The sequence below is a fragment of the Mastigoproctus giganteus genome, chromosome 8 (assembly GCF_048544385.1).
Source record: "Mastigoproctus giganteus isolate SK-2022 chromosome 8, ASM4854438v1, whole genome shotgun sequence".
Lineage (NCBI taxonomy): Eukaryota > Metazoa > Arthropoda > Arachnida > Uropygi > Thelyphonidae > Mastigoproctus > Mastigoproctus giganteus.
In genome coordinates this window covers 105,346,129-105,359,335 of record NC_143582.1, presented here as the reverse complement: position 1 = coordinate 105,359,335, position 13,207 = coordinate 105,346,129, and the positions used below count along the sequence as shown (strand labels likewise).

Here is a 13,207-nt window from a genome sequence, read left to right as displayed (position 1 = left end):
CAGTGGTAGAGAATGAATGGGACTTGGGGGTGGTTGTGCAGGCAGATATGAAGTTCTCTGAGCAGTGCAGACGGGCTGCAAGAGTAGTTCATGGAGTATTGTCAATGATATACAGGAACGTTTCCAGCAGGGATAAGGAGGTGATTATTCCATTGTATAAGGCAATGGTCAGGCCACACCTAGAGTACTGTATACAGGTCTGGAGGCCTCATTTCAAGAAGGATGTAGAGCTGCTGGAACGAGTACAGAGAAGGGCAACAAGATTAGTGAATGGAACAAAGGGGTGCTCTTACGAAGAAAGGCTTAAGTTTTGCAAATTACAGTGTCTGGAGACTAGGCACCAGCGAGGTGATCTGATAGAGGTGTATAAAGCCTTGAATGGTTTAAGCATGCTCAATGCTGATGGGATTCTTCCTCTAGCTCAGAATAATCACCTGAGAGGGCATAAATTCAAATTGAGGAAAGACAGATGTAGGATAGATGTGCGGAAATTTGCCTTTAGTCAGCGGGTGGTTGGTTGGTGGAACAGACTTCCATCCCTTGTGGTGGAGGTTGATAGCCTAAATAAGTTTAAGGCTCAGCTGGACAGGTATTTTGAATGAACAGAGGGGTGAAGTGGAAGTGGGTTTTTTTTTTTTTTTTTTTTTGGCTGATGCTGCATAAGCTTGCTTTCTTGCATCAAATGCCTCTACTAATGCTAATTCATGGTGTATTCAATAGTAAGAAAAGGTAGGTGGGACATGCTATATGAAGTAATGAAATTTGAAATTTTTGGATATGGCGTACATGTGGTAAGAATATACCCAGATCTTTGACATAACGTGGCCTTGACAATGCTCCCCGCATACACACTACTCGGACTCCCTCCAGTCACTATCTGGCAGAGTAGAGGTAGCAAGATTATACACTAGCTGATCCGGTAGCTTCCTAGAGTTACCAATAGGTTCAGTCCGGTGTACTAACTAGCGGCCGGCCTGCGAACACCATTTTAGAGCTGTACCCTCGAAATGTAAGGAATATTGGATCTAGCCACGACGTTCATCATAAGGTCAAAAGTCATCAATCATACTGCATGATGGAAGAGATAGGGAAGGGTTAACCAGAACTTAGCTCTAGAGACTAAACATGGGTTCCACCACTTCAAACCTCCAATAAGCAAAGTGGTATTATCTCACTGGTTGTTGAAAGTCATCTACCACCTGGTACTGCCTGGTAACATAGAGGGGCGGCGTTCGTCCATGTGGTGTGGGCGCCACACCTCGACCCCTGCTTACGTTGGTTCACACCTGCGTGGTCCCCCACCATGTACTTGTGCATGGAAGTTATACCCAGGATTACTAACAATCCCGCCATCGTGAAGGTGCAAGCAGAGGATTTGGCTGTCCAGACTTCGCCGAAATTGGGTCCACTTGACTTAAGTGTCACCCGAATATCAGTTCCATCAGCTTTTTAGACTCCCAGGATGCAGGGAATAATTTTGATATTATATACTTGGATCTTAGAAAGGCTTTTGATACTGTTGCACATGGAAGACTGCTGCACAAATTGTAGCAGTGTGGCATTGGAGGCAAATTGCTGCTATGGATAAAGGGGTGGTTGGGGGGGAGAAGACAGAGTGGTAATCAATGGACACTGCTCATCGTAGACTAATGTTATTAGTGGAGTCCCTCAGGGTTCAGTTTTGGGTCCTTTATTGTTTTCTGTATTTATAAATGATATTGATGATGGTATATCAAGCCTAATGTCCAAGTTTGCAGACGATACAAAGGTTGGCAGGGTTGTCAAGGACACTACTGACACTATGCTGCTGCAACGGGATTTGGAAAGGTTGAGCAGATGGGCTTCGAGGTGGCAAATGAAGTTTAACATTGACAAAGGTAAAGTACTACACATGGGAAACAGCAACCCCAGAGCAAGGTATGAACTCTGTGGTACTACACTGACAGTGGTAGAGAATGAAAGGGACTTGGCGGTGGTTGTGCAGGTAGATATGAAGTTCTCTGAGCAGTGCAGACGGGCTGCAAGAGTAGTTCATGGAGTGTTGTCAATGATATACAGGAATTTTTCCAGCAGGGATAAGGAGGTGATTATTCCATTGTATAAGGCAATGGTCAGGCCACACCTAGAGTACTGTATACAGGTCTGGAGGCCTCATTTCAAGAAGGATGTAGAGCTGCTGGAACGAGTACAGAGAAGGGCAACTAGATTGATGGACAAAGGGGTGCTCTTACAAAGAAAGGATTAAGTTTTGCGAATTACAGTGTCTGGGAACTAGGCACCAGCAAGGTGATCTGGTAGAGGTGTACAAAGCCTTGAATGGTTTGAGCATGCTCAATGCTGATGGGATTCTTCCTCTTGCTCAGAATAATCACCTGAGAGGGCATAAATTCAAATTGAGGAAAGACAGATGTAGGATAAATGTGCGGAAATTTGCGTTTAGCCAGCGGGTGGTTGGTAGGTGGAACAGACTTCTATCCCTTGTCGTGGAAGTTGATAGCCTAAATAAGTTTAAGGCTCAGCTGGACAGGTATTTCGAACGAACAGAGGGGTGAAGTGGAAGTGGTTATTTTTATTTATTTATGTTACTTTTTTTTTTTTTGGCTGATGCTGCATAAGCTTGCTTTCTTGCATCAAATGCCTCTAATGCTAATGCAAGTACAGCTGGTCTGGGATATCTGAGAGGTTGTCACAGACATTCTCAAGGACCAAAGTAGAAAAGTAGAACAAAGACAGAATATATGGTATTGAATGGAGAGTTGAGAGTTCTTTAAAACTGCAGGAAGAAAAGCTAGCATCTTTCGGAATTTAAGTATCTGGGATCGATAGTTGAGAGGGATGGAGGATTGAGTGCAGAAATACAGCACAGAGTGCAATGTGGATTGCTGAACTGGAGAAAGATGAGTGGGGTGCTGTGTGATAAGAAAGTTAGACCCGCATTGATGTAAGTTGCTGAGACATGGGCAATTACAAGGTCCCAGGAGAAGAAGATAGAAGTGGCGGAGATGGTGATGCTAAGATGGATGTGTGGTGTGATGACGAAGGACCGGTTAAGGAATGACTACATTAGAGTTACTCTGAGTAAAAAAAATACAGGAATCTAGGTTGAGGTGGTTTGGTCATGTGGAACGAAGAAGTGAGGCGTATGGAGGGAAGAGGTGTGAAAAGCTGGAGGTGATGGGAAGAGAAAGAGGGGAGACCTTAGCTGAGATGAAAGGACAAGGTGGCAGAGGATTTGAAAGAAAGAGGATGGAGAAGAGAGGAAGCCCTGGTTAGAAAGGAATGGAGGAAGGGAATGCTGACCCCATATGAATGTGGAAAGAAGGCAAGGACAAAGAAGAAGATAAGCTTATCAGTTTGTCAGGCCCCATTTTAGGATAGATATAAAGTTGCAAGAACAAGTAGAGAAGGGCAACATGATTGGTAATAGTAACAAAGGTGTGCTCTTACCAAGAAAGGCTTAAGTTTTGCAAATCATTGTCTGGAGACAGTACCTGCGAGGTGATCTGATTGAGGTGTATAAGGTGTTGAATGGTTTGAGCAGGCTCAATGCTGAACGGATTCTTCCTCTTGCTCATATTACAAACCTGATGGGGCGATAAACTCAAATTGGGGAAAATGACAATTGTAGAATAAATGTGTGGAAATTTGCATTTAGCCAGGAGGTGGTTGATTGCTGGAACAAACTTCCATCTGTTGTGGAAGTTGATAGCTTAAATAAATTCAAGAACTAGACAAACGGGAAATGTGTGTTTTTTGTATAAGCTTGGTTTCTTGCATCACATGCCTTTGCTAATTCTAATTAAGTCACTATTAAAGCTCAATAATAATAATAAAAAAAAGGCAAATAACATGTAAGAACTAACTTTACAAATTGAGTTGCTATTTAAGTCTTAACCCAAACCTAGCAGAATCCCCAAGCAACAGTCCATTTGTGACTTGGCATTCATATTATATCTCTCTTATTATATCCAAAAAAAACCTGACATTCTCACTTCTAGCATAGTATCATGGCGTAAACAAAATACAAAGTAAAACTGGAAAATTTATCTTCAGTCAGGTGTGTCATGCATTTTGTTTATGAATGCAAATTGTTTACTATTTCCAATTAAATATGCTTTCCAAAAAAAAAAAAAATAATAAAGTCATGCAGATAAAAATTAAAGGAAATAAGAAGAGAATAAATTTCACTGATATAATTATGATTGATACCATAATATTTTTATTTAAGGTTGATGAAACCCCAGCGTGCAATAGCAGTGCACAATTCATTCCAAAATAATTCCCTTGGTACTGGGGCTTAATTTCATCAACCAACAATGAAAAAGACAAGATTTTAATCATAGGATCTTATTGGTTTTAATTTGTTGTTCATTAAACTACACTGAATAAGTGATTTCAATTTTTGCATTTAATTCAACATTGTTAGTATTACAATTTGTAACACAATACAAACTGCTTTAATTTTTCAGATTTGAAAGATTAACCATCAATCTAATATCTTTTGAAGGTTAATGTGTTTTGTGAAACTTTTTGCATAGTGGATAGAAGTAGTTAGATACATAGAACTTTGGGTGCTGCAGAGTTGAATTTTCTTGGAGAATTAAGCACTGCTTTAAAATATAATTTTTTTTTAATTACAGCTTTTTTAATTGCGACCAATTTTCTTTTTGTAGAAAATTTCCGAGCTTTGTGTACAGGTGAAAGAGGCTTTGGCTACAAGGGAAGTATTTTCCACAGAGTAATTCCAAATTTTATGTGTCAGGGTGGAGATTTCACCAATCATAATGGGACTGGAGGAAAGTCCATATATGGAATGAAATTTGAAGATGAGAATTTTCAGCTGAAACATACTGGACCAGGTTTGTTTGCTTTGGCTACAAGTTTAAGCTTACTTCAGAATTTTTTTTATACCAGATGTTTCTTAACTTAATTTATATAACTGTGTGTTTCACACTTAGCACTGCTATGAAGAATTTAAAATTCTATCTGCAAGCTGTCCTCCATTAGCAGCCCCCATTATAACACATTCACATTGGGTCCTCTGCTAAATTTCTTCTGTACTCTAGTAAATGAATTGATGCTGTTATAGATTTTGTCATTGAAAGTGATACAGAAAGGACAATGTCAAATTATTTCTGATATAAGTAAATAATCCTAATGAGAAACTGATTTTGATTGAGTGCATGCAGGAGCACCAGTTGCTGGTGCTCTTATTGCATTGCACTCAGTGTGTGGTGCAAAGGACCACAAATTCCCTTTTTCAGCTTTAAAAAAAAAATCACACTTATTAACTGTCCAGAAGAGCATTCTAATGAGCATGTAAGAAGTTAAAAGAAACCACAAACATTGCAGAATTGTGATTTCAATGACACCTCAATCTGTCAGCTTCGGTTATGCCTTTATTCTGTCATTATAAATTGTGAATACGTACCACAGAGGCGCCTCCGTAGCCAGGTGGGAAGGCGAAGCAGTGCGTAGCACACGCTTCTTGATTGGACCGGGGTTCGAGCCCGTCACCGAGGATGCAGAAAGGTCAGGGAATTACCACTGCATATCCCGGAGCAATATGGCCTTAGTTGCTAATGCTCCTAAAAACCAAATAACAAGAACGTATCACATTTTCTCATTCCCATGAGATTGTTAAAATAGTTTAGTCAATCTATGAGTGTCAATCTCTTACATGTGCCCACGAGTATGCGGGGATCCTTTTATGGACAGTTAATTGGTCCTTGAGGTTGTCACAGACATTCTCTCAGATATGCCAGACAAGCTGTACTTGCTACCTGGTAGTCTAAAACGCTGATGGAACTGATATTCGGGTGACACTCAAGTCAAGTGGACCCAATTTCGGCAAAGTCTGGACGGTCTGTGACAGCCAAATCCTCTGCTCGCACCTTCCCGATGGTGGGACTGTTAGTAATCCTGGGTATAACCTCCATGCACAAGTACATGGTGGGTGACCACCCAGGTGTGAACCAACGTAAGCCGGGGTCAAGGTGTTGTGCCCACACCACATGGAGGAATGCCCCCACTCCCCTCTACGTTACCAGGCAGTACTAGGTGGTAGATGACACTCATCAAACGGTGCAATACCACCACTTTGCTTATTGGAGGCTTGAAGTGGTGTAGCCCACGTTTAGTCTCTAGAGCCAAGTTCCGGTTAACCCTTCCCTATCTCTTCCATCATGCAGTATGATAGATGACTTTTGATAGATGATGAACATCGTGGTGAGATCCATTATTCCTTACATTTCGAGGGTACAGCTCTAAAACGGTGTTCGCAGGCTGGCCGCTAGTTAGTACAGCGGACCGAACCTATTGGTAACTCTCTAGGAGGCTCTCGGATCCGCTAGTGTATAATCTTGCTACCTCTCCTCTGCCAGATAGTGACTGGAGGGAGTCAGAGTAGTGTGTATGCGGGGAGCATTGTCGAGGCCACGTCATGTCAAGGATCTGGGTATATCTTACCATACAGCATGTCCCACCCACTTTTTCTTACTATTGAATACACCATGAATTGTCAAACTAATAGCTTATCTGCAAAAAAGATCTAAACCTCCCAAGCACTTCCTAATTCATTTCACAAATATACGTGGTCTCAATTCTAATCTCAACGATGTCCATTTCCACTTGCAGTCGGCCAAACCCGATGTACTTGTTCTGACAGAATATCAGTTATCGGTTGATTCAGCTACTGCTCATCTCAGATGCCCAAATTATTCGCCGTATGATTCCTTTCACCTCAAAGGTGGTACTTGTGCATATGTTCGTTCTGATATTCCCTGTCAGAGACTTCAAAGAGAGGAGATTCCAAACTCTATCTTCTCTGGCTTAAAATCTCTCTACCTCATTGTGTTAAATTCATCTGTTGTCTCTACCGTTCTCCCAATTCCACTAATCACTTGAAGCTCTTTGACTTCCTCTCTTTTCAACTTGACTTTCTGCAGTCCAACTTTCTTAACAGTGAGGTAATTTTCCTTGGTGATTTTAATGTTCACAACTCCGGCTGGCTTCCGTTTTCTAGTCACACTGATCCGGCTGGTTGAGATGCTGAGGCTTTTGCAATTACTAATGACCTTCCACAGATTGTTCATGTACCTACAAGAATACCAGACAATCCTAATCATACAAGCAATGTGCTTGATCTTTTTCTCACAAATAACCCTTCTAAGTACACGGTTGAAGTGAGAGGTCCTTTAGGCACTTCAGATCACAACTTGGTGATTGTCTCTTCTTCAATGGCACCTTTATCTCATGGGTATTCCCAACCTCGTTGTTTGGCATTACAAGAATGCAAAATGGGATGATCTGCGAGACTTCTTTTCCTTGGTCAGATTACTGTTTCAAAACTTCTGATGTCAACATTTGCTCAGATCATATCAGTGAAATTATTCTTGCAGGAATGGAATCCTTTCTCCCACATTCCACTTTAAAATCTCGTCCTTTATCTAAACCTTGGTTTTCCAATAAATGTGCTAAGGCTGTTCAAGAGAAGAATGTTGCATATCGTAATTGGCTTGTTTCTAATTCTCCAGTTTAATTTTCTGCCTACAGCAAAGCTCGCAACAATTGTAAAGTAGTTATTAATCAGTCCAAACTAGAGTTTGAAAAGGCTAAGAGTAGAAAACGTGCTTCTTGCCCTAATGGTAGCCAAGCATTCTGGTCTCTTGCCAAATCTATTGGCTGTAACTTTTGCCCATCTCTGCTCCCACCTCTGTTCAAACCAGATGGTTCTGTTGCCACTTCAGCCAAGGATAGAGCTGACCTGCTAGCATCCTATTTTTCTTCCAACTCATGTATTAATGATCTTGGTAAAACACCTCCCACCATTCCCAGCACACTCCATTCAATGCCTCCTGTGGTCTTCCATCAAAAGGATGTCAGAAGGATTTTGAAGAATCTTGATGCTAAGAAAGCTCCAGGTCCTGATGGTATTTCTCCACTTTTTCTCAAAACTTGTGCTCCTGAATTTACTCCTATTTTTTGCCACCTTTTTTCACTTTCTTATTCCAAAGGTGTTTTTCCTTCTGCTTGGAAATTTGCTCATATCCAGCCAGTTCGTAAAAAGGGTGACAAATCCCTCCCATCCAATTATTGTCCCATTGCAATTACTTCTACTCTTTCTAAAGTAATGGAGAAATCAATTATCCGCCAACTCTTGATCAACGATCGCCAGTATGGATTTAGTCAGTGTCAATCCACTGGTGGTAATATTCTGGCTTATGTTACCCATTTACGGACTAATTCAATGGAAAGGTTTGGGGAAACACAAGTAGTTGCTCTTGACATCTCAAAGGCTTTCGATCGTGTTTGGCATGAAGGTCTTCTAAACAAGCTTCCATCTTATGGTTTGCCAACTGTTTTTAGTAATTGGTTATCCAGTTTTCTCTCCGATCGCTCACTAAGGGTGGTGGTAGAATGCTCTGTCTTCTAACTTCTCCACTAATGTTGGTGTCCCCCTCCCCCAAGGTTCAGTTCTTTTCCTCGTGTATATTAATGACCTTCTTCCATTGACTGGAAATACTCTCCATGGTTTTGCTGATGATAGCACATTGCATTCCACTTCCCATTTTGAGAAACCTTGTCCTGCTCAATTAGCATCAATTTCTCAATCTGCTGCCAATTCCTGAAATGCCGTTCTCCAGTGGGGCAAAGACAACTTTGTTGATTTCAACCCTTCTAAAACTCAGTCTTGTCTTATATCCCACAAAAAAGGGTTCTTCTTCTCCTATGCTTATCTTTAGTGACACTCCGATTTCTAGGCAGAATGATATCTCTTTTGGGGATTACCCTGACTTCTAATCTCTCTTGGTACAAGCATATTACAAATATTGCTTCCTCTGCATCTAAAAAACTTGGTTTTGTCTTTCGCTCTCAGCGTTACTTTTCTTCCAAACAGCTCCTAACTCTGTATAAATCCTCCCTGCCATGGAATATTGTTCCCATATCTGGTGTGGTGCCCCCAAAACCTCTCTCAGGCTTCTTGATTCCATTTGGAAGAGGGCAGTTAGGGTAATTAATGATTCACCTCTAACAGAGTCTCTCCACTCGCCCTCTCATAGATGTACTGTTCTGCTGCATGCCTCTTCTACAGATACTTCCATGGGCATTGTTCTTCTGAATTGTCTTCTATAATTCCCGCTCTCTCTTTCAAAACAGTCCGAACACGTGCTGCCATTAGCCAACTTCAAACTCACAGAACCAACTTTTCATCTTTCTTGTTTATTAATTCAACTGCCATTTTCTGGAACAACCTTCCTTCATACGTATTTCATGAAAATTACAGTGTACAGAAGTAAAAGTCCAATGTCAACAAATCTTCTTTCATCTTCTCAACCTCCAACCCAAGCACGGTACTAAGTACTATAGGTTCTAATACCTCTCGTGTTTGGGATTTACATAAAAAAAAATAATATAAAGTGGGTTTTTTTTTTTTTTTTTAAGCTGAAAAAGGGAATTGTTTGGTGCTCTTGCATGCAATCAGTCAAAATCAGTTGCTCATTAGGGTTATTTACTAATATCAGAAAGAATTTCTGACATGTATCACTTTCAATGACGGGAAATCTACAACAGTATCAACTCATTTACAGTAGGAATTTAGCAGAGGACCCAATGTGATTGTGTTATAATGTGGCCTGCTAATGGAGAACAGCTTGCAGCAAGGATTTTAAATTTAAAAAATAAAATTGCCTTCTACAATAAGTCTTCTCAGAAAACTATAAATAGTAAACTCCTTTGTTGCTCTTGCATGAATTATCACTCTAGTGCATGGTTGGGCACAATTATGTCTTGATTAAGTTAGTTAAAATACAGCATAATTGTGCCCAACCATGCATTAGAACAGTGTTTCCCAAACTTCTTTAGTCACAGAACACTTCATCTCACAACATATTCGTGGAACAGTTACGAAAGACAAGTTTAACCAAATAACTGTTTGCTAATATTTTATTACGTATGATGTCCTGTGCATCAGAAGCATTTTTATTTCCAACACATGTAAAGCTGAAATTCAAATAACTCATACTTTCGTTTTGGTGTTTTATCGGTTCCTGGGTTTTTACTTCAGATTTTTTGGGAACAAAAGGCTGCGATGGTTCGTCCTCACTTTGAAGTGTGACAGTACTTATTTGTTTTCATCAACCATGGTTGCACTACTAGAAGTACTTTGCTTTTCGTTTAAAAGTTCCTTTTTTCAACCACAAATCCATGGTCACATACTTTAATATTTCGAAATACTAATAATTATCAAAAATATTTATACAAGAAAGTGAGTTTAGTTATTATATCGGTTCGCTTCCTCCTCTTTCAATCCATGTTCTCCAGGCTAAATCACGAATGGCATACTAGATCACCATATTGCTACTTTCTTGTGGGTGTCATTACCTTTACGCATACTTCTCTATGCAAAGCCCGCCAAAATAGTGTTCCTCGCTCTATTTGATTACTACTCTATGCTAGTATATTAATAATATACTGTCAGACTGACATAATATTTAATAACTGAAAAAATGATGTTGAATATTATGATACAAAAGTGGTGTATGCTACAAATATGCAAATTTTATTTTTTTTTTGTAATTATTAATTTCGGTTTTTTTTTTTTTTTTTTGATGGAATACTAGTGTTCCGCAGAACACAGCTTTGAAATGTTGTATTAAAGTGATAATTCATGCAGGGCAACAAAGGAGTTTTATGCCCTAGTTTTTACTATTTATAGTGTTCTGAGAAAAGACAATTATTGTAGCAGCGAAGATGATGTTCATGTTGGCACTAATGACATCAAGAGTAGGAAATCTGCAGACTTGTTTCACAAGTACAGGGCAATGTTGAAATAAGTCGCAAGTTAGGATCAAGAGTGAAATTCAGTCCCAGAGAGATTGTGCAAGACTCATGGGTAGAATTTTTCTCAGCTTTGTGCTTGTTAACAGGAAATACTGCTTCTGTAGGAATGGGATGCAATTCAATAGGAGTGCAAGGATCTTTACTAATGGCATCTTTACTATCAAGGCAGTGGTGGGTGGATCAAAAAAACTGCTAGCTTGGGGGATACAAAGACTAATAGATTAACAATAGCCATAGGCAGAAGTGAGTTATTCTTACACTGCTTCTATTGGAACAAGCAGAAGCTTTGAAGGCAAAGACAGCTGGGGGCCATCACGTAATAAGTTAATACATGGCCAGAGAAAGGCAACTTTCTCTGTTCTTACTCTGTTTAAATCCATTTCATCTGACAATGACCATATTCGAGCTGTTTGAGTTTATATGTAATCATACAAATGATTAACATGTAGAACCTGTATAAAACAGGTTCTACATGTATAAAAACAACTTATTTTTACTCCATATACCACATTTTTATTGGCAGCTTCTTGACTAGGAAACAGATTTCAAAGGTTATCTTGTTTTGAAATTGACTTTGTCTTTGAGATATTAACCTACATTGTTGATGTTGTAGCAATAAAACAGATATTAATGAAGTCTTATACAATGAAATAATGTCTTTAACCCTTCTGGCAGATTTCTGCATTCACTGAGAGAATCCTGTGAGCTGTTAAGCAGCCCGTTTGCACTGATAGAAGAATTTCTACTTAAATGGATTATTTTTACTTAAATATAGTACCATGTATTTATCAATGTCAACTTTATTTGCAATATTTCAGCTCATCTGCATAATTTATCCAGATCTTGAAAGTAGCATACCTCTATTACTCTCACTTTTTTTTAACTGGTTACAGTGGGTTCTATGACAGGCCAACTTCTTAATTTATTGAAAATGTTTTGAATATTTGAATTCTACTTAAACAGTAAAATATTTCATATTTACTTAATGGGTTGCAGTACTTTGACTGTTAAGTGTGGAATTTCAAACATGAATATTTCTGCTTATTAGTTTTGATGTGGAGCTGTTGGAATGAGAACAAAGATTGGTGAGGAGAAACAAAGGGTTGCTCTTACCTAGGACGGTTTCAGTTCTGCAGACTAGGCTCCTGCAAGGTTATCTGATTGAGGTGTTTAAAGTTTTGAATAGATTGAACAAGCATCATTGCTGATGGGATTCTTCCTCTTGCTCAGACCACACATGAGGGGGGGGGGGCACAAAGCCAAATTGAGAAAGGTGGTTGCAGAATAGATGTGCAGGAGCTTGCCTTTAATTGCTGGATTGCTGGAACAACCTTCCATCTGTTGTTGTGGAATTTCATAGTTTAAAGAAATTCATGGAAGAACTGGACTGGACAAACTATTGGGTGAAATGGTGTGGGTGGTGGTTTTTTTTTTTTTTTTTTTCTCTCTCTCTCTCTCTCTAATGCTGATAAGCTTACTTTCTTACATTATGCTAATTTCACCTATCCATATCTTCCAAGAATTTGTCTAGTTTCCTTCTTGGATTTATTCAAGCCACACACTTCAACAACACATGGAAGTTTTTTCCAACAATCAACCAACCGCTGGCTGAAGGCAAACTTCTCCATGTTTATTCTGCACCATCCTTCCTCAATTTGAATTTATGTCCCCTTGTGTATAATCTGAGCAAGAGGAAGAATGTCATCAACATTTGGCTTACTCAATCCATCCAATGCCTTAAGCAATTCAGTCATCGCTCTGCAGGTGCCTTGTTTCCAGATGCTGTAATCTGCAGAACAGAAGCATCTGGAAGAGCACCCTTTTTGTTCCCTACACCAATCTCGTATTCTCTACACTGCTTCAACAGATCTACATCTTTCCTAAAGTGAAGCCTTCAGACCTGTATACAATACTTCAAATGCAGCTTAACCATGGGATAATCACCTCCTAATCCCTGCCAGCAAAGTTTGTGTATTATCGACAAAATCCTATAAACTGCCCTGGCAGCCTTTCTGCAATACTATACTTCTAGCATTGGTGTATATGCATGCACTTGTTCTTACTCTTAGTTACCCTAACACAGCCCATGTATTTACTTGTTCCATGATGACTCCCAGCAGCTCTTGAAATCCCCAGCAACTTGTTCTCTAGGTTGATGTGCCTTACAATAGCAGTGCAAGAATCACTTTTGCTTCTGGCTACTGTTAATCTTTTAGTCTGTGAATCTCCCGCAGCTAGCAGTTTTCCGACTTACCTAACTCTGCCTCGATAGTATCAGCAAATAGGCATACTAATATAAGATTTAAATACAATTCAAAAGTTACAGGAATATTCATAAGATTGAATAGTTTTGTGCAATGGGAAA

General features: G+C 39.6%; 1 protein-coding gene across 1 annotated transcript in view; it reads left to right on the top strand.

Moving 5' to 3' along the window:
- The window catches only part of LOC150081751 (peptidyl-prolyl cis-trans isomerase-like), a 102,603-nt gene that overhangs the window by 45,532 nt on the left and 43,864 nt on the right, over positions 1–13,207 (top strand). Inside the window, exon 3 of the mRNA XM_090379617.1 lies at positions 4,674–4,859. Within this exon, the coding sequence (XP_090235743.1) occupies positions 4,674–4,859 (186 nt within the window). The remainder of the gene's footprint in view (positions 1–4,673; positions 4,860–13,207) is intronic.